Source organism: Ischnura elegans, chromosome 1 (assembly GCF_921293095.1).
Source record: "Ischnura elegans chromosome 1, ioIscEleg1.1, whole genome shotgun sequence".
Lineage (NCBI taxonomy): Eukaryota > Metazoa > Arthropoda > Insecta > Odonata > Coenagrionidae > Ischnura > Ischnura elegans.
The window spans coordinates 95996605-96018278 of NC_060246.1; the positions used below are offsets into that span (position 1 = coordinate 95996605).

Here is a 21674-nt window from a genome sequence, read left to right on the forward strand (position 1 = left end):
TAAAGATGCACGAGCTTGAGATTCGATTTTAATGCATTTTCGGTTTTGCAGGCGAGCGAACAATACCATTATCGTTTGATGACATTCACCGAGGCGAAGGCAGCGGCAGCAGATCTGGCGGAAAGGGGTTTTCCCCCTTTACTCGTCGTCCCTCGAGCCGAGTAGGAAATGGGATCATGGGGCGGGGTGTACGATGAAAAGATTTCGAGCGAGGAAACGCTGAATAGCTAAACCAATTTGAATGAAACTGTCGCAGATGTGAGGCGCACGGCCGCGGTCGTTGCGCGTGAAAATAAGTGTGGGCGCAGACGCTGCTGCCACGGTCCCGTGTTTTTAAGCACCATTGGTTTCCTTTGAACGCATATAAATAGCTCAAATTGTGAAACTAGAAAGTAGAATTTTCCGGGAAGCTTAAATAACTTTGCTGCATCGAACACGGGAAATTTCCGCGGGAAGTAATACAACTGCTGCAGATACTTTTAGTTTAGGTGCAGCGCCGCTGTTGAAGTTGCAAGGAGAAGCTTAGACGGTAAATGAATATCGAGTATGCGACAGGAGTAAATCGGAACAAGATTGGTCTAAACACTCTTCTTACATTGAATACATTTTTGTACCTGTAAGCAGCTATAGTGAAGAACAGAAAGTTTTCACATGAATGGCGTATTAAAAATAAATGGGCATATTGATATTATGTTGAGTAAATGGCTGAACTACAGCTGATAATACAATGAGGAATTATGTCCAAGGAAATGGTTGGACATGTGATAGTATCATATTTTTATGAGAGAAATTAGTGTAAGAATGAATATGATATATATGGCACACGTGATAGCCATTCGTGGAAACGCATTGCATGTTATATCATGTATATCAGAAGAAACGTTTGAATTGCAAATACTCTGCGACCCGTTCCAAACATAATGGTGATTAAACAAAACATTATATTGTTAAATATTTTTATAGGACATTGCATATTGATACGACCAATATCAAGGTGAAGCCAGAACGAAGTGAATTGAAAATAGAAACAAAGATTCATGCCGTGGGATAGGGCTATTTTCCTATTCCATTAAAAGCACCATGTCAGCTGAACAATATCGTGTCGCGAAGAGGACTAAAATGATCGGGGGAAAAAATCGATAGGCGTCACATCCGAACAAGAGCAGTAAGTAACTAAAGGCCTTCCGGGAGAGAGTGAGCCGTGTACGTTCGAGAATGAAATTTAATGCGTCAAAGTGGCAAGCGAAAGTGTGGAACGCGACAGAAATAAACGGGATGTGTATATGGGATCGGGGAGCACTCAAAAAGGACCGGAATTAGGACACGGCCTCGCGCGGGCCCGGAACGTCAGAAAAGCGGATGGGATGACGGTCAAACACGACACGTCGCTACACCTACAAAAACAATTGAAAACACCCGGAACGATACTTTCCAACGCCGCCGAAGACCATCCCCAACCATCCCACACACACACACACACACACACCGAAAATGTAGAGGGAAAAAAACACACTCGCGTCGCGTGCTTCGACCTTGTGGGCGTAACAACCAAAAGCTCATTTCGATGTTTTTATTTTATTTTTTCTTCCAACCCCCCCCCCCCCACCCCCGAAGCTTCAAACAACTCCAAGGTATAAGGCCCCACACATATAAACTCTGTATCTTTTCTCCCCCACACCCCACGTATATATGTGCCCTACCCTCACCCCCTCTCACTCTCACTCTAAAATCGTCCTGGCAAACAAAGTGAAGCGCACATGTCGGGTATTGTTTACAGGATTTTCGGGGAGAGGGGTGTTTGAGGGGGAAGGGGAAAATTGGGGTGGGCGGGGGATGAATTTTCAGGGGTAGCACGGGAGAGACTGCTCGGTGGGCTGGGAGGTGGAATGGGAGGGTGTGTAGGGAAGAGCGTCACAAAGTTTCCTGAAGTACGCGGTGGAGTGGGGGAAATTCGAGGGCACTTTGGTCGGGGCACGGGGGTGAGGGAGGGCGGATAAAGCCGTGTGGAGCGGGAGACGAGGAATAACCAAACCAAACGGGGCTTCCCATTGTACACAAGGTACACACACGTGCAAAAATGATACACAAACTGGCTGGCTGGCTAACGCAGTCATATCTCTCGTCCCTCGAGGTCAACCTTGCTAATAATAGTGGCAAACATGCGGAGGGGATGGATTCAGAGAGACTTCACTTTTTTTTTTATCTTCACCCACAGGCCTATGACAAATGGTCGCATTCGAAGTGGTAGCCATAAAGGATTATTAAGCCCCTATCAGATATTTCGCGTCGAAAACGAGTCTCATAGTTGCATTTCAGCCCCCTGACCGGTCACTGCACCATGCGAGAGATCAGTATTCCACTTAATTGAAATTTGAATGTCTTAATATATCAGAGTATAGAATAAGAAATTAGTCTGTGTACATAATGGAAATCATCATTTGCCGGTCTCAGTGGCGGCGGGGTCACGTCCTCGCCTGCCAAACCGATGGTCAAGTGTTCGAGTCCCGCCTGAGCATGGGCGTTTTTAAATAAGTTGTTCTATTATATTAAAACTATCGTCCTTATGATCATTACATACATTAATTTTATCAAAAGGAAATTAATAAATGTTATGCTTCATATGTTATGCTTTATATATTTAATAATAACCCATCCTATCAAGCGAAGCTGAAGATAGAGTTGTCTATTTGTGAGTAAATGAGATCATAACAACCATTTTCCGCGTAGACAACGCCTAAAAACGGAATGAACTCTGAGCAAAAATGCCAAAAAAGTCATTGCGGTAATAGTACGATAGTTTTCAATTAAATTTTTTGTAATAATTGCAATTCATTTTTAAAGAAAATTTTTATAGATGTGGCTGTTTTACATATATTTACTCACTCAGTGCTTCGTCCCTGAGTTTGGTTTGGGCTGATGAGGATAGAGGTCAACTTGAACCAGGACACGGGCAAAATTCACACATTCAGGATAGAGGGGGTTCCTCTCACTGGGCATTCGCTCGCATTTCGAGTATTTGTATCTGAAAAGGACTTCATACGAGTTTCGGTCGCACCATTCACACCCTTCGCTCAACACCCAATCCATTACCAACTCTCACCTTAATTAATGTCAAGTTCCGAACGAAACTCATTTCCTACCACTACTTGAACGAATAAGTGGCCCTGACTTCGCACCTGCATTTCCACAGCATTCACTAGTTTCATACAAACTCACGCATTCGGCTAAACTTGTTGAGAGATGAAATTTTTTTTATACATTTCAAAGTTGAAATTAATTATGATGCATTATTAGGTACCGTCTATGGTTTTAGCACCGATTGACGTTATCTCATTCAAACACCTTGATCCAGGAATTAAAAAGGAAATCCAGATGCTGAAAGGGCACTTTGATATTAAGCTATGGAAATAGCTGAATTACAGCTGAAAATACAATGCGCGATGAACTATGCTCAACCAAAAACTTAGCCACTTCGTGGAAGAATCATATTTTTTATCCAGCTGTACAAGTGAGGTTTGAGATCAACTCGGACCAGGTTGCGGAAGAGTCGCTAAATTTTCAATGTAGACATCCATCATGCGAAATTCTTAACTGATGAAACCTCAAGTGAGTAATATAGGTATAGTGCATGCAGATGCGCCGTATATTTCATACTAATCCCCCTGCATTTCCACCCCGTGACGCCTGAAAGTATTCAGCACATTTCCTGCATCCTGCCTCTTTGTAAGGGGTGGCGGGCGAGTGCATGCCCGCCCTGTGACCGCGATGCACATGGGTTGCACGCGGGCCAGATCCGCAATCTCCGTCGCGAAATGGCTTTTCGAGTCCCGGCCGGGGGCGGTCCCACTACTCGGGCCCGTGGGATAGAGGGGTGGCCCGCTGAGGTTATCGGTGCTGACTGCGGGAGTGGGGAAGAGGGTGAGTGGGCACGAAGGGTTGTTTGCAGAAGGGATGGGAGGGGTGGGGGGGTTAAAGGGTTTGGAGGTTATAGGAGGTTACGAGCACATGGGATGGCGCGCCGCCGAAATGCCATCTTGTTTAGGCGAGCGTGTATTGAGGGAGGGCGGGCGGTGTCGTGGACAGTTCAGAGAGATAGTGTCCGCCACGCACGGGGACAGCACAAGGCGATCCGATTGAAACAAGCGCGCCGAAAAGGGTTGAACGGCTGCGGAAGAAATTGACGACAGCGTTTACGCCCGCGTGCGACCGAGCGAGCGGAATGAAAGTGTGTTCGTTGATCCTGAATTGCACGAGCGGTGCGGCACAGAGAGCGTCAGGTGTGGGGTTCCTGCCGTGACCCTATGAATTTTGCGGTTAATCTTGAAAGAAAGGGATATATTTTATGCAACGGTAATTTATATTTTAGACGACATCGGATAAAAGAGTTGAGGTCATCATCAGCACTTGAAAATGGAGTAAGCCGTTGAAATCACAGACACTCTTAGTGAGAATTTAACAGAGGTAATGAAATGAATTCATTTTTACAATAAAGGATACGATAGCATTTCGACGATACCATCTTTCTAGATCCGACAGATATTATCTATTCATTTCCTTATGAAAGGCAAATAAGTATTTTCTAACTACCTAATGATGATCAAAGTGAAGGAAATATATTTGAGTGTCACTTAAAACAATCACATCATAATCATTTACATTCCAAATATTCTAACACCCTTCCTTTCAATGTAAGCGGCTTCTGAAATATGCACTACGTGTATGTAGATGATGAAGCAGACGATGATAAAATAATGATTTATTCAATAGATGCAGCATCAATATAGATACAGGAATGAATTTAGATTTAATCATTGAGTAAGTATCACGTTAAAACTGTGTTATCATTATAGTGCAGTATGTTTTATGCTACTGTTGCACGGCATACTATTGCTAAATTTCTGTCAGCTTATCGTATATTTTCTTTACCCTCAATTTGTTATAATATATTTCTTTTGTTTTTATCGGTACGAGGAGGGAATTTTATAATCAATGAGGTACCTTATAGTCGTTTTCAACAGAATTTGAGGCGAATAGAAGGTTAAAAATATTTTTGCCTTACGAAAACAAGTGACATGTGTTTTCCGCAGAACGCCACCTCAGCGCATATCTTAAAGCTCCTTCAAAAAGTCATTTATCAGTTATTTTTCGCCGAAGATGTGTGTATGACAGAACGGACACCCTAAAGACAGTGGTAGCAACACGAATCCTTTTGACTTATTCACGCATTAATTTTTCGGCTTCTATTAGTCCTTGATCAGTATCACATTGAAGAACTAGAGATATGCCGTTTTTGGTAATACTTTGCCTTGTGTGCAGCATGTAGCTCACAGCCTGATCCTTTCATTAGATGTGTGTTCAAAGGATGGACACCCATCGCGCTGAAAACATGTGAAGTAAAAAGCCTAACGAATGATACATGCGTATATTCTGTTCACTTTAATAAGTTCCAATGAAAGAGTGCGGTATAACATCACTAATTTCATTTTTAACACGTGTAAGGTGTAATTATGGAGTTATCTTTGCGCAGCGTGTGCTGCACGGCATTTTTAGTTACCCTTTCATGGAATGCGCTTCCAAAGGAATGCGAGTTACGTCCTCCACCCTTTCCTTTCCTTAGATGCAGCCTCCCTTCAACTTAAGCCACGCAGGTTTTTGTTAATTTTTGTTTCTATTGAGATAGAAACGGGAACCAAAGGACAATCCACTCCATAATGGAATATGCGTGGGTAATTTTTTTTAGTATCCTTAGCCTAATGCGCTTCCTTTGACACCCAATCCAATCTATGCACTACACTCATTATTAAAGGCAGATGTACGTCCTACGCACATAAATAAACTAGTATATAAATGGATATTACACCTTTTTTAAGGTCAAGAGTTGAAACTAGTGAAAAAGTTTTTCTTTCACCGCGAAAGTTCTTTTTGTACACAACAAAAAGCGTTTCCTTACTGCACCCTTATTAGCACCAGTTCTTGAGGTGCACCCACGGAGAGAAAATATCCGTTTCATACTCTAACAAATGTTATGCTCATTTTTGCGCGGTAATCTTTCCCTGTTGCGTAAGCCCAGAGCCCCCCAACCTAGTCCTTTCATCAACTACGTTACCATGGCAGAGGATGTCCACCCCACGCGCTGAAAGGGACAGGGACCCAGAGAGAGAGAGAGAGACAGACTTCCGACTGATACACACATGCAGAAAAGGGTTGAATGGTTCTAAAGAGAGGGGTGTGGTGGGATGGGGGATGAAGTATGTACTAGTCGCGCAAGGGGGTAGGCAGGACGGGGTAAGGGTAGCAGCATGGGGGGGTGGAGGCACATAAGAGTTTGAATAGGGCACGCGATTGGTGAGAGGGGAACGCAGGAGGTGGGTGGAAGGGGGTAGAGTAGGGGGGGGAGGGGTACCTTGGAGTGGGAACGCGTGCACGGGCCACGGGGGGCCATCCTTTTGCCGCTGACCCTCCCCTCAACCCCCTACCACCCCAAAACTAGTCCCAACTCACCGCATCAGTATTCCATCCTCCCCCATATCCCCTCATCTCCTTTCGTATAGGACCCAAACCATCATCCACCCTCTCTCTCTCTCTCTCTCCCTAGAACCATGCCATCTCTCCTCTCTTCGCCCGTTTTACTCCCCGACTGTCCGGCGGGAATCAATCGAATTCGCCCCCAGAGATCTCCCCAAGGACGCACCGCCCGAGTCCCATTCGGCCACGGGCATATCGACACGAAGAGCGACTCGTTGCCTCTGTTGGGTCCCCGCGGGGGTGGCCGTGGAAGGAAAGAGAAGGGACGAACATATCGCAAAGGGTGGGACTCGCATGTCAGCGTGTGGGTTGCGTGGGGAATGAGGCGGAGACCGCCATAAAGGTATAGATAGGGATTGGTAGGATTTGAAGGTGAAGGGGAGTTTGGGTATTGGGGGTGGAGATGCAAGACCTGCACGCTTTACCAGGGATGAGGGCAACAAGGGAGTTTATAATAGGCATTAGTACAATAGTTTCGGATCTACTTTCTGTATTCTAGCAATGGGAGAAATAAACTCTTCGTGATGTTACTCAGAATTTTTATTTACCCTACGTCTTTTGGTTCTTCCCGAGCTAATTCCAAGGGTACAACTAAACACTGGTAGCCTAAAAAATGGTGCAGGTTGAGTACCAAAACTGGTCGGCTAAAAATAAATATGCGGAATATTACCAATATTTTTGTTGCTCCCATGCAGAGGCGTAACCAGGAATATGCTTTGGGGGAATGGCCAAAGTGACGACGGGGGTAGGTGTGAGGAAGGGGTGAAAGGCAAGTTTTTGAAAAGTGACATACGTGGAGGTACATTTTCACATAATTTTGACACTAAAGATTTAACGCAGATGCATTTATTGTACGTCAAAACTAATCAATATCTTTAAATATTTTTTAAAATTTCTCTGAGGCTCTGGGGAGGATCTATTCCCTTATCTCCCCCTATAGTTACACCACTGCTCCCATGGGTTTCAGGCATGTTATTTAAAGAGTTAGCATGAGTAGTCGGAGATTACAGAGAAAAATGAGGAAACCTGTGGGACTTGAATTTTGGACCGAAACTATCTATCTTCCTTTGACGGTGAGAACTGGAAACATATTTCCAAAGATAGAGAATTTTCGTTAGATATTTATGTTCAAATAATTTTCTCCAAAATTGTCATAGATACATGATATAAAAGAATAGGACGCACATGGACGGACTTTCGCTTTGGTGCAACAAATTCACTACCTATGTTCCACCTAGACTCCAAAGTCAGCTGCATTATATGTTTCATTGACGGTGTATTTATAATTGTTGACATGTTGACGATTTGTCACGGAATAACTTGAAAACGTTTCCTAAATTAATACTTGAATATTTTTAACTTAGGAGACAAACATAAACTCAATAAAATGTTCGAAAATAGCAAGTAAGGGAGTGATAAAAACGAGTTATTTGGTATAACTTGGATACTCTGATAATCCATCCTAAGAGCTCCTGTACAGTTCGATTGAGAGTTGCAAAAAACTTTTGGTCTGTTAGTTAGAGAAATTTTATTTAATGTGCATGAATGAAAATAATATATTCCTACTGGTCCTTCTGCTTAAATACTGTCCCTAATAGTTCTAAATTCACTATTCCTGCAAAATGCTACCAATCACCATCCACAACCTTTTTATCAAATTATATTAGTATAGTGTAGTATTCATACATCGACTTGGATACCATAGAGAAGAGCGGATAAGCTTAGAATATTTGAAATTATTTGGAACAGTCGCGGGAGATTCCAGAGCGAGGCATTTGTGGAATGCTTATGCGGGGGATTGGGCATTTCTGAAATCTTGGAGATATAAAATTCATGTTTTGTTGAAGATTCGACTTTCCATTGAATGTAATTTTGACTTCTTGAGCAGGATACAATGTATTTTTTATGTAATACTGATTATGATGTCCTACTTGAATGTCATATGGCATCCGATAGGCAGCCAAAGCCTCTCAATTTCTAAATATTTGCAGAGTTATTTTGGTTTTGAGTGCAACCAAACCATCTTAGCAATTTGACATCCGTGATTAAAAGAGATCTATGTGCCTGTATTGCAGTAACTATAGATTATTTTATCGTTCACATAAAACGTAATAAAATATTCAAGTACAAAATGGTATCTTAAGTGTCATACTGAAACATTCCTGCATTGATTTGGCCAAGCAATATCATTGATTCCTACACAATTCTGTCATCCAATTCTAAACTCATACATTTGAGTCTCGGTGAAATACTTAGAACTTTTAAATAGTGGATTCACGATCTATCTTAGGTGCTATTTAGAAAATGCGGCTCACCGACCGTCCGATTGTAGGCAATGAAGCGCAAACGCATTTCGCTAAAAGGATGCGCTAATCCCGAGCGGAGTTACCCGCTCGCCTTTTCTCGATTCCCCCTAATCAATTCTCTCCTCGCCAGCCTTGGCCTCCTTAAATAACACCAATGACCCCATTGCAACTGTAAGTCAGGTGTAATTCTCATTTAAAACATCCCTCATCTATTCATTCCCTTTTATTTTGTCCATTTGTTGCAATCATTTAACGACAAAACATTAAGCATGTAGCCTCGAGAACGGAGAGCTTTGACGATTTCCTTTTGAAACGACATTAGACGCAAAAATCCATCGCGTCAATTAATTTTCACGCACAAATTTTTATTAAGGTCTTTAGTCATAAGGTCTTTTACCCATTTATTTCATATTCTCACGCCTACTTATAGCTAAATAATAATTTGTTTGATATTTTATCCCTGCATTGCGATTGACTCAAACCTGCAATTCGCCTTACGTTTATATATGCTTACCAACATTACAAGATTGTTAAGAGATAACCTAATCCCATTGAGGTGCTTTTGACCTAGAATGTAAAAAATTCCAAATAGATGGCAGAAAATATTAGGAACACTAGCACCTTGCCAAACATATTGGATACGTTAAAGAAAGATAAGGCAGTTTCCCACGATTACGTTTGAATGTGCGGTAGGTACTCCGTTTTGTGCAAAACAATTATCATAGAATATAGTTTTTAACAATGCACAATATCCACTTGTAGGTTGAAAGTATGGAGGAGAATGAACCTCGCCTGAGTTAGAAAATATGAAAAAAAATCCATCCGTCATCTTCCTTTTCATTTCACCACGTACAAAAATTCTAACAAATGGACACTAAATAAATAAAAAAATGTGATTAAAAATTAAAGAAAAATACCACAATCTGCAGAAAAATGGAGTTCTGAAAAGCATCGAGAGATTTGATACGAGTTTCCACGTAACGCACGTTGACGTTAATATCTTGTTTGAGATACTAATGAAGCAACATATACGTTGTTTAAACGAGGGTTAATGAGAGGTGAATGAAAGTTTTTTTTTGTATTGGGGTTGTAAAGGATTTCTCTTCCATTCCTTTTGCAACTAGATAATGCGACCCATTCATGCACAATAAACTTCAAAATAAGAAGCAAACCGTGATTGATCGCATTCCATTTGTTTATGTTTAATTTCAAAGATTATTATTATCTTCTGAATCATAGATACTTCTAATACTGAAAATTGCATGTCCGCTATCGATTCAGGCAAATCGACATAATAACCTACATAACAATAATCGACATAATAGCAATAAGTGATGGTGCTAAAAAAAACACCTGCAAACTCTTGAATAATGTGAAATACATAATATATCGCAGTTGCAATACCATTAGCATGTTTAAAAATTTATGTCCAAGCTATTGGAAAGTATTTACTGGTTTTCAAACTTGTTAAGTGTGCATTTATTTATTCGTCATTGAGATTTCAACTATTCATAATTAATGTTTTATAACATTAACCTCAGGTCTGTTTGAAATCGAATGCCATATTTGTTGGAGTAAATGATTTATCATTATTCATGTTCTACTTATTTAGTTATTTAATTATTTTCTCATGTTCTACCCTAAATGTTGTGATGGGTATATGTGCATATTTAGGTTTTCTTGCTATTATAATTGATTGAGTTAACTTCAAGATTTCATTTCTATGCCCAGATGTGTTAGCTGTGCTGAATTCCATTCGGAAATATTTGATATATTTTGAACAAGGTTATTTTGTGATCTCTTTTGTATGTAATATTCATCTTATGTTCTTAATGGACATTTGTCCAAGAACAATAAATATTATTATTAACCTTGACATGAATATCAAAATAGTGAGTGATAGAACTGTCAATACAATGCCATTTGCTTAGAAATAATTTGGATAAACTAAATAAGTACTACATGAATTCAGCAATAAGAGGAACTTAGTGATTTTATAAGATACCTACGATTTGTCCATATTTATTAAATGGCATTATAGAGGCTGGAATGGAAGGTTATTTAATAATTTACAGGTCACCAGCAGATTTTAATTACTTCCCCGAAATAGTTAACACTTCAAAATATGAACTGAACAGCGGGAAATGCGCAGAGTTAGAAAAAATGATCTTCTACAAACGATTCTTTCCATAGAATCCATAAACATTTCTCAATAAGATGCTTGCATCTGCAATACGATTCGATCGGTCAGCATTAAATCCAATAATTGTGTCGAGAATAGCGGATACGTATGACCCTATGGATAGATTGCAGATTAGTTCGTCTATTTAGACAATTTCCTCGAAATAATCAACGACACAGCGGAGGATGCAAACAGTCAGTGCGATTCCATCTTCTATCGAATTATTTGACCCACTAGTGCTATTCATGCAATAAAATGGAAGTCGCCTTTTGTTTACATATGATTATTTATGAAAATCCCTATGTATCCAAGGATTTAATGATCTCAGGAATCTAAAATACGTCAGACCCTTGTAGGTCAGCAAGTCATACATATCGACTCATCGAAACAGATATCGAACCAGCAGGTGACACACATAGAAGCTACAATGCCATCATCTAATTAATACTTTGATGCTAAAGTTTAATTTATAAGTACATTTTGGAATGGTATTTCAGCTTAAGAACACAGCGATTTCATACAGCTCGTTCCATAAATATTTAAGGGCAAAATAACCGCAGGAATTGATGGACTCTTCAGACTTCTTGGAGGTGGCTTGTTTGATGGTAAAGTTCAATGCATACATGCATTTTCTGATAATAGTTAAGCTAAAGAACTGGGCGAATCCATACAGCTGGTTCCATAAATATTAAAGTGAAAATAACGGCGGGAATCGATGGATTCTTTTGAGACGTTACATGGTGGCTTGCAGGTCGGCGTGTAGATTTAGATCGGCTCCTCGAAATAGACAACTAGCGGGTGATGTAGTACGTACACAAAGCGAGGCTGTGGGGTGGGGTACTGCCCCCTTTTCCACCACCACCACGGTCGCAAGGCGCTCGCTCGCTTTGGACTTGGCTCTCTCAGAAAAGGAGCCACCCGCCCCATGTATTGACCCGTGGGAAACGCTGCTCCCACCCCTCCCTTCCCCTCCACTCTCTCGCGCCCCCCTCTCTTCCCTTCCCCTCTCCCCTCCTCCCGCCCCGCTTACCCTCCATATCCCCACCTTATTCAATCCTCCCCACTCCTCCGACACATTACATACACAGGCACCTGCTCACGCACTCATACATAGGCATTCTCCGTTCCTCCACCCCTTTTAATGCTAAAAAGACTACCCTACCATGAGCACACGAAGGGATGGGATGGACTAAAGTACTGATACGTTTATGAAAAGCATGAATCAAATGATTATTCATTTCACTTGGTACCTTTTCCTGCACAGCTGACATGATCATTTGAAACGATTTGATTTTCAATGTCGTCAAACACAAATAATTCGATTCTATTACAATACATGGCCTATACTCCAAGCCCACTTTTCAAATTATGATATATCCACTTAATCTGATTATTTTACAAGTAGTGGCAATGATAGTCACCACTATTCCATTTCTTTACTCCCCTACCATCATTCCTATTCTTGAAGGTCCTTTTTCACGAATATGACAACGCCATTCGCCCAATCGGTGAAAATAGGAGTGCATTGAAGCATCGAAGGCGGCGTGAGGTAGAGTGAAACGAAAGAATGTCCACCGGCCTTGTGAATTGGAGAATCTTTCACTGGAAATATAATTTACGCAGTATCAGAGAGTCATGATTGAAATGATAGAAGAACCTCTCTAGGTGCAACTACACGAGCATTGAGACGTGAAAGACTACCGAGGAAAGGATTGAAAGTGGAAAAGGCCGTTTGAATGGCGAATTCATTAAGTAATCATTTGCCCCATGGTCACATATCAAATGATCCCTCAGCGCACACCCACTCAGTGAATCAACCCAAAAGGTGGTGTCTATCGGTGACGGTAGAGCTCACTTAAGTGTAGGCTTCAGATGCGAGAAATTTCTAGTTCCTTTCCCTCAGTCACCTCACACACTTTGTTTGGGGGGGTCTTGAGGCTTCAACCAAGATTTGAACACGGGACCTTGCGATCAGTGGCTTAGCGATGTACCCATAGGGCCCGCTACGAGTACCCTGAACACATGGACTAAAAAAATCTATCGCTTGATTCAGGCAAGTCCCATCGCATGTATCGCGGGGGTGTGCCTTCACCTCGCAAACATTTCAATGCGGTCTCTCTTACCTTTGCCGACAGGTGGGGAGGCTAGTTGGAGACGGCTTTCCCTTGTTCTTGAAGGAGTCCTCGGGAGCTGAAAGCACAAACGCCGAGCGGAGCCGAGTCCTGCTCCTCCAGCGCGGCGAAAAGACGACGACGGCCCGGAGTGGGTGCTGGGACAAAGATGAGGATCAAGTCCACGGCAACAAACGACCGTGGATGACGTCGTCGATCCTCACTTGTTTCTTTTTTATATATTCTCCGTCTCGCAGGTCAAGAGAGAGGGACAGAGTCCTGGCTGCACTCGCTGTATGTTTTTGTACAATCCCTCCTCGTTCCGTCACACAGATATGAGCTCAGTAGCATGAATTTTGGGGTTTAAAAAGGAGGGTCGTTAACTAAACAGTCCTCGCTGTCCCCTTACACACATGAAGAGAGCGTATCTCGATTAATTATCGCTCGTCGGCGTTGCTTTTTTGAAGAATTACATAAAAGGGCGGAGGAACGCAGTTTGGAGAGGGGAACAACAAGATGTTTTGGTCGTCCTATTGGGTTAGTTACGAAGGTTATATTCTGGGGCACGAAAAGGGTTTTTGGGTTGGTCCAGGGAGCTGTGGAAAGGGTGGAATCCACTTGACGGCCACAACAAAGGGGACTCCTCCCTGTGTTACTGTGTGTGTGTGTTTTTTTAGAATACTCGTTGCGCTTTCTTCTCGCCGCTTAGGGTAACGGATCGGAATGACGCCGAATGAAAGAATACAAGAGGGGGTGGATAGGAGGGATGAAAAAAAACCTTAAAAAGGGTTGCACGGAAGGCGGGCAGAAAAACTCTCGACACAAAAAGAAACAAAGGAACTGACACGGAGCACAGGAAACTGTAGAGTTATTCTGAGGGATGATTACAGCGACACACGGTGAAAAATAGACGCGAGAGAGGGAAAAGTAACACTTATTCTTTTTTGTATATTGGGGGATATAAAGCACAGAACGTCACAGCCTCCTCTTCACTGGCGGTGCAATGTTTGGGGGACCAAAACAGTGACAGCGGTACGAAAGTCGGCAAAAAACAGTGACAATAATTGTGTGGGGAAAGAAGGCGACAGCGGTATTATAATGTAGAAAATAAATCGAATGCCACTTTTTTTTAAATTTCCCCCTATTCAGGAGGATCGTTCGATGATTCTTAATCAGTCTTCTTCATTCCCTGACGTCTTTATTGCTATTTCGTTTTCCCCTCGACTCGATCCACTGTTTCTTCACGCAGGTGTGAGGGCCAATGTGCCTGTTGTCATTCAGACATCGGCGGAATCCGATGCACCGGCACCGAGGGTATCGAAGACACTGGTCACCTCAGTTCTCACCCTCCGTCGGAGACGCCACCACCGACGGGTCGTCGCACCATTTGGTGTCACGAGGAGGAGGTCTCCAAAGAGCACTCGGTCACCCATCTGATGAGATAGTCGCGTGGACAGGGAGGATGTTGGTACCGCCCACTACGAGAGCTCAATCGCAAAAGAGCGGGACGACGATTCCTCGAAACCTGGCAGAGAGTTCCGGTACTGATAAGGGGGATCGGCAGACATACATAAAGAGGTCCCCCAGCAAATGAAAGGAGCTCTGTATCTTCCTCCACAAAAACGTTACGCACTTCTCGGGGTCCTTTCACACCCTCAAAACCTTCTCGTTAGCCACCAGGGGGGGTTGATGAACCATCAGGGGTGGGCGGGGACAGTTGGAGGTTGGGAGGGAGAAGTGGACAAGAACTTACTAAGTCCCACCGCCCTCTTCAGGGTCCTTCCTATTTAGGGGCCGGTGATAATTGGGATGCAGAGAGGGAGAACTCCCCCACACAAAAGCCTTGAGAAAGGAGAGGGTGACAGTCGGAAGGATTTTCCAGTCGAAAGGGGATGGAAACTTCCTAGGGTCCTGGACGATAGCGATGAGTAACTCCCTTTTTGACCCCCCCGCTGTCCTTCCCGGAGACGTTTAAAACGATGACGCGCGGGTGCTTCACCCCTTGCACCACCAACACCACGTCCAGTGGTGCAGGCACAAGCTTCTTTGAGCAGACAGCCGCCAGCGACCGACTGCCCGTTTCAATTCGTCGGTCTCGACTGAGCCGAGGAGAAGTGTGGATGGAGCGACATAGCGAGATTGAGAGGGGAAGTAGGGGAAGTGAGGGGAGGGTCGTGTGTGTGTGTGGGGAGTCCGCCCTTTCCACCTCACCCCTTCTTGCCCGCATCTCCCCCTCCCCCGGATTCCCCTCCATCTCCCTCCCCTACTCCGGATCCGCTTACCCCTCACCGGACCTCCTCCTCCCTCTCCAACATCCATTTTGCCTCCACATTCCCTCTCTTTTCAGGAGGTTCCCCAAAGGGAGGGAGGGGGTTAGGGTTGCAGAGGAGGGGTGGTCGTTTGAGGGGAAGGGAGTAGTCCTGTGTGTGTTGGAGGGGAGATCGAATTCATGAGCGTTTCTTCCATTCGCTTCCGTTGCTCGATAAAATACCCTGTTCCCTTCCTCCTCGACACCCTGAAAACCGCCCTCGCCGGCGCTCCCGTACCCTTTTTGGCCTGCTCACCCTCCCTCTTCGTCTCCAACCCTCTCTCGCGACCATCTCTGCCTTCCATGTGTCGGCTGGGTTGCCGGCTTCCCATTCCGGGGGCCGGCGTGCGAATACCGGCATGGGGCGCTGATTTTCCAGGGCAATCCCAGCCTCGTCGGCGGTGGGGTGGAGTTCCGTCTCCCTCCTAGTGTCAATCCGAGGGATGGAGTCCGGATAGCGAAGGCTGTCCCTACCTAAGGCAAGGGTGATCATGGTCGCCCATTGTTAACTGTTGCAAATCCCCTCTATGAAAGGGCGTCAGAGGATGTATTTCGGGAAAAATGAATAAGTAGATAAATATTAATGAAGGCCTTTCACCAGTAAATTTAGTTTTACATCGAACATCTTTAGTTTTGATATATTTTTTTAGAAAACATCCTGGCCTGGTCCCTTAGGGCTCTCCTCTGTAATTCACAATAAGTATGGTATATATTATATTCATAATTATTCATAATCAAGTCCATATTTTCAAATATTTCATGTACCTCACCACACAGCTATGTTATATACCAACCTCAGTCAGAATAGTATAATAAACATTCATGACACAGACTGGCAAACAGATACAAATGAACACAGCCCATACCTACCTCGCAAGCTGTCGCATAGCTCCAAAAGAAACAATGATACGAGAAAGATACATTGTCAAACGGAATGGTTAAGGCAACCGTTTTATCCATGGTCAATACGGAATATATATATAAATGAGATCTACCACAAGATCTCCCTTCGGAGGTCTAAAATTTTAATGATCATCGTTTATTAGCATGAACTAATTCTTTTTCAAGTGAATAGCTGGTACCCATCGCCCCACCACTTGCCTGTGGTGATGACAGGGTTAGTAACTATACCTCTGTGGTTTTGAAAACAGCCGTAGGGGGAATAAATAGGAATTAAAGAGATGAAAAGCCGATTATATTAGATAATTAAGGGAGAACAGCTGATCGTGAATCCCAGGTTCGAAAGTCGGACGGAGCCGTCAGACACCACAAAATACAAATCCTCATAGGTCGAGGTGGCCCAGGGATAGGAGCTGGCCCTCCTACCTAAATGTATAATTCCATACCTCTGGGGCTTTGAGTGGGCTAGGTTCTAACCTCATCCACTGAAACCAACTTTCGGGTTGATCGCTAGGTAAGCGAGTGCTGATAGAATTTGTAATTTGCAGAGATGAAGTTTATTTCAGATGAAAGTGGTCAAGATGAAAATTCGATTTGTTTTGATATCAGCTCAATTATGTTTCATCCATGGATAATATGGAATATGTATAAAGAAGACCCAGAACAAGATGTCCCTACGGAGATCAGAAATTCAAATGAAAATTCTGTCTCAAATTCAGATGAAAATTCGACTTGTTTTAAAAGCAGCTCAATATTGGTCATTTATTGTATGGAGAAAACGTAATTGTCTATCTACCTGTTACATTGAGTTATAATAATGTATCCCAGCAAAGACACCATGGAAATAATAAACACTGTTTTCTGTCATGGGTTGAATCGTATGTTGACTCTTGGTGTCCCTTGTGAGTTAACTTTTTCTGCTGCATTTTTTTTCAAAATATTTCTAAGCCACGAAAAATATTAAATATAATATAAAGTAATAAATAACCGGATACCTAATTACCCCTATCCAAATTCAATAGAAAATTTGGGATTTATTTGCTTTAATTTTAAACCATTCATATGTGGTACTAGATTGAAAATTAATAGCTATCTTGGATTCGAATACAATTTTCCCTTATTCGTTGACAATAATAACTTATTCCAAAATTTCATCAAGATTCAAATTACAACATTGTATTTTGCGGAAAACAAAATCTTGAAGCAGAAAGATTCATTCTCTAACTACTCGGACGATGTCGTTAATATAAGTGAGTTTGCATATACCTCGGTATTTCTAGCTGGCAGGGCCGAAATTTTCTAATAGGATAATCATATTTATTGGTAGATCGATGACCTATATGAATTGAAATAGCTCTCTTCCTCATGAATACGAGTAACAGATCTTAATCCATAGATTAAAAAATTCTTCCTCACGGTAAATACCTGCCCGCATCCCCCACAAAATCCTCTCTCTAAGAGTTGCAACAGTAATCGCAGAGTCTCAGCCGTCGAGGCAATTTTCTTCTACGTCATTAGTAATCATAAAAGCGATTTTTAGCAGATTCTGCTGAATATCAATCTAACCATTGTTTTAACTTTAAGAGTTACACATTCAGTTTATTATATATGAGTCGATTAAGGAAGAGGCCATTTATTCAATACCCCCCACTTGATTTTCCCACTTATTTTGCTCTAAAAGTAACTGATGTGATAATTTTCGGGAGAAATATATGAATGAATGAATGAATGCTTTATTTGATGCTCTGGGAAACCCATAAGAGCAAAAAACCTAAATACAATTAAACATTCTGCTCAAAAATACAATAATTATGAAATAGCACAACATAAGCAAAATTAATCAACTCAATGATTTGTACAACTCAAAACAATACATTTACGGTTTTAAATATTCATACAGTTTACTCTTGAAAGATTCCGGGGTGGAGGAGCGTTTTATTAAGGGGGGTAACGAATTCCAAAACTTAGAAGCAGTGATCTGGAAGGAATTTAGGTATAGGTTGGTACGGGCTTGGGGTATATGGAGAAGGTTAAGGTCTGACCGGGTTCTTCGGAGGGAAACACTAGTCCTGTAAGTGAATAAGTTATACAGGTATTCAGGCGTTTGAGTACGAAATAGGGAGAACAGAAGAGACCCCAGGAAGTACTTCCTTCGGGAGCCAATAGGCAGCCATTTCAAGGCAACAAAGTACTCAGAAACATGATCGTCTCTGCGAAGGTCGAATATAAATCTAATGCAGCTGTTAATTAGTCGCTGGACACGTATTTCAAGAACATTTGTTAAATCACAATACACTAGTATACAATAATCCATAATTGGAAAAATCAAAGAGGTTTCAAGTGCTCATCTCGTGTGGACAGGTAAATTTTTCTTTTGAAGTTTCAATACATAGAGAATTTTATTTCCCTCATTGCACATTTCCAATACATGCTGATCCCAATTTAAAGTAGTGGAAAGAGTGATGCCAAGGTATCGAACAGTTTTTTTGAATTTAACAATGCTCGTGTGAACACGAATAGGTGGAAGACTATCATGATGGATGCTATTTAAAAGTCTTGAATTTCCGAAAATGATTGCTTGAGTTTTTAAGGGGTTTAATTGTAGGCAGTTGGTATTGGCCCAAGAGATGATGGAGCTAATATCACTGTTAATAGTTTCGATAAAAAACGGAAGTTCGTCACGAGAGCAGTGAATATAGATTTGCAGATCATCTGCATAGAGCATACTATAGTTGGCGTGACTAATGGACTTAGCCAGGCCCAGGGTGTACAAAGTAAAGAGGAGAGGTCCAAGTACGGATCCTTGAGGTACGCCGCATGAAATCGGGAGCCATGGGGATAACTCGTCACCTGAGCCCTTGACAGCTTGACTTCTGCCCGTCAAGTAGGAGTTAAACCAGTTTAGGGCAGAGCTGGAAAAATCGAGGGACTTTAATTTGCGTAAGAGAACTACGTGATTGACTCGATCAAAGGCCTTACTAAAATCGAATAGAACCATAATGGTTACCAATTTCTTGTCGGTGGCGAGATGAATATCGTTAGTGACTTTAAGCAGGGCAGTCTGTGTGCTAAAACCCTTGCGGAAGCCAGATTGGAAAGGGTCTAGTTTACCAGATGATGTTAGAAATTCCATGACTTGAGAGTGCACAATCCTCTCCAGTGTTTTAGAGAGGGCACAAAGAATAGAAATGGGCCTGAAATCAGATGGGTTTTCGGGCTTGTTGACCTTTCTGACGGGCGTGATAAGTCCTTTTTTCAAGGCAGCTGGAAATCGTGCGTAGGATAAGAAAGATTTCAAGGATAAATGGAAGTAGGAACTGAGTGGCTTTATGAACAAACATAATAGAAATATTATCGTGACCTGGGGAATTAGATTTCGTCTTCTTAAGGTACTTCAGGGCAACATCCGGAGTGATATGTCGAAAAAAGAAATTATTGGCATCAAACGGAACATGAAGGTCGTCAATGGTCGGTGCATCTGTTGCAGTGTCGCTGGTACTACTCGACAGAGAGGTAAAAAATTGATTTATTTGATCAATTTCAATATGACCTGGCAGGGAATTGGAACGCTGACGTACTAATCCGAGGTTCCTCAATTCACGCCATATGGACTTTTGGTCACCGAGTTTCGAGAGTTTTGATGTATAGTAATGGTGTTTGACTTCCGTTATGCGGGCTTTGACCATATTGCGATAATCCTTAAGTGATTGGAAGTCTGCAGGCTTTCTGGTGCGAATATATATTCTACGAAGATGATTACGTTCGCTTATTAGATTACGGATTTCTTCATTAAACCACGGTGCGTGAACGCGCTTAGGATAGCACGTCACTAGAGGTGCCAGAGCATTGATACATTTCAGTAAATGAGAATTAAAGCAATCGACCTTAAGGTCAATACAGTCGGACTTAAAGATATCGCTCCAATCCAAAGCCGCAAGTTCATTCTGGAAAATACATTCGTCAAAGTTTTTAAGTTTACGGAATTTAAAAGGCTTTGGGGGTGTAGTATAGAGTTTAAATCGATAGGAAATGTGAATGAGATCATGAGCTGACAAAAAGGGGACAGGCATTTGAGAGTATGAGATCACCTCGATGGCAGAGATCAAAGATAAATACTATTGGAGAAAAGTTATAAAAGTATCAGCATTATGAAAGTGTGTCAAGAGATCTTTCATTACTCTCACAAATACAATGGGCCTAGCTTCTTACGTTGCGTCGCATTCATTCACAGAAGCTTGTCAGCTTATTTTCACATCCAAGTGCACGGATTTCTGTATGTATTCGAGGGTAATATTTAATCTCATTTATGAGTTGTTTCATATTGAGCAGTGGGTTGGTTTTTGGGGACGTTGGTACTTATTGATGCAATTGGGGCCCTATTAGGGCTACTCAGTATGTACTTGAAGTATCATCAATTTATATCGAAACATTATAGTATTGTAAATCTTCAAATAGGAGATAGTGAAGAGAAAACTTTTGGTCCCCCCTGAATGATTGAAATTGACACGCCTGAGACTTAGTCCGAAGTGAACCTTATCTACGCTTTTCTGAGGTAATTTTCGGATTAAAGTATTTGGTGATGATTAAGATTTTATGTATATCTGTGTAATAATAGCAATACTCCGCAAATCACGTCAATTGATGTGTGGCAGCAGGTGCAGGAAAAATGGTTTATATACAAGGGAATAAAAAAAGTTTTTTTTATACTCAAGCCGTTTTTTGTTCAATTCGAAAACGAAGTGCGAAACGTTCGGCAAATAATCTCTCTTTTCGTATCGTTCCTGTCATAAAAGATGATATTCTCCGTGTTGCTCTGATACATATTGTTCAAGCAATCCAACCTTAGCTCGTAGTCTCTGAGTCTCAATCAGCTTCAGACCTAATGCATGTAAAATCTGCGAGAGGGCTGTCTGTTCGTTTGCTACAGTTTTTGGCGAATCACGCCAATATCTGCTCTTGATTTCTCGAGCAATATAAACCTAGAGTAACCAATGCGAGAAACTTCTAGTATCTGCTAATGTAATGAGTTGCTCACTTACTCTGGGTTTCAGTCATTTGTTTGTTCACGAGTTCCCAGCCCGAATGCTATTTACTAGGCGTTTTTAATACCAGCAATTTGTTGGTATTGGTAAAGCCATGGGATAGTATCACATAATTGAGTGGGCGTGGGAATGTGGGAAGAGTTTTGGGATATTTTAAAAATTTTCTATTAGTAATTAGTAGTTTTATTAGCATGCTAGTATGTTCGTTACCTTAGCACTCTCATCTGGTCTGACCCCATCTCGCTGCCCTGTGTGCTTGACCTGTGTATGGCGAGCGAACGGGCGCTCTCTTTAAGGCTA

The 21674-nt window shown here is 42.1% G+C and overlaps 2 protein-coding genes across 3 annotated transcripts in view; one reads left to right on the forward strand and one right to left on the reverse strand.

Moving 5' to 3' along the window:
- LOC124157348 overlaps window positions 1–14569 on the forward strand; it is a 64685-nt gene extending 50116 nt beyond the window's left edge. The window contains exon 3 of the mRNA XM_046532037.1: window positions 14406–14569. Within this exon, the coding sequence (XP_046387993.1) occupies window positions 14406–14569 (164 nt within the window). The remainder of the gene's footprint in view (window positions 1–14405) is intronic.
- Window positions 1–15209, reverse strand: part of LOC124166762 — a 372777-nt gene extending 357568 nt beyond the window's left edge. For both annotated transcript variants that reach the window (XM_046544443.1, XM_046544451.1), the window contains exon 1: window positions 13137–15209. The gene's annotated coding sequence lies outside the window, so the exon portion shown is untranslated. The remainder of the gene's footprint in view (window positions 1–13136) is intronic.
- Window positions 15210–21674: the final 6465 nt, after the last annotated feature.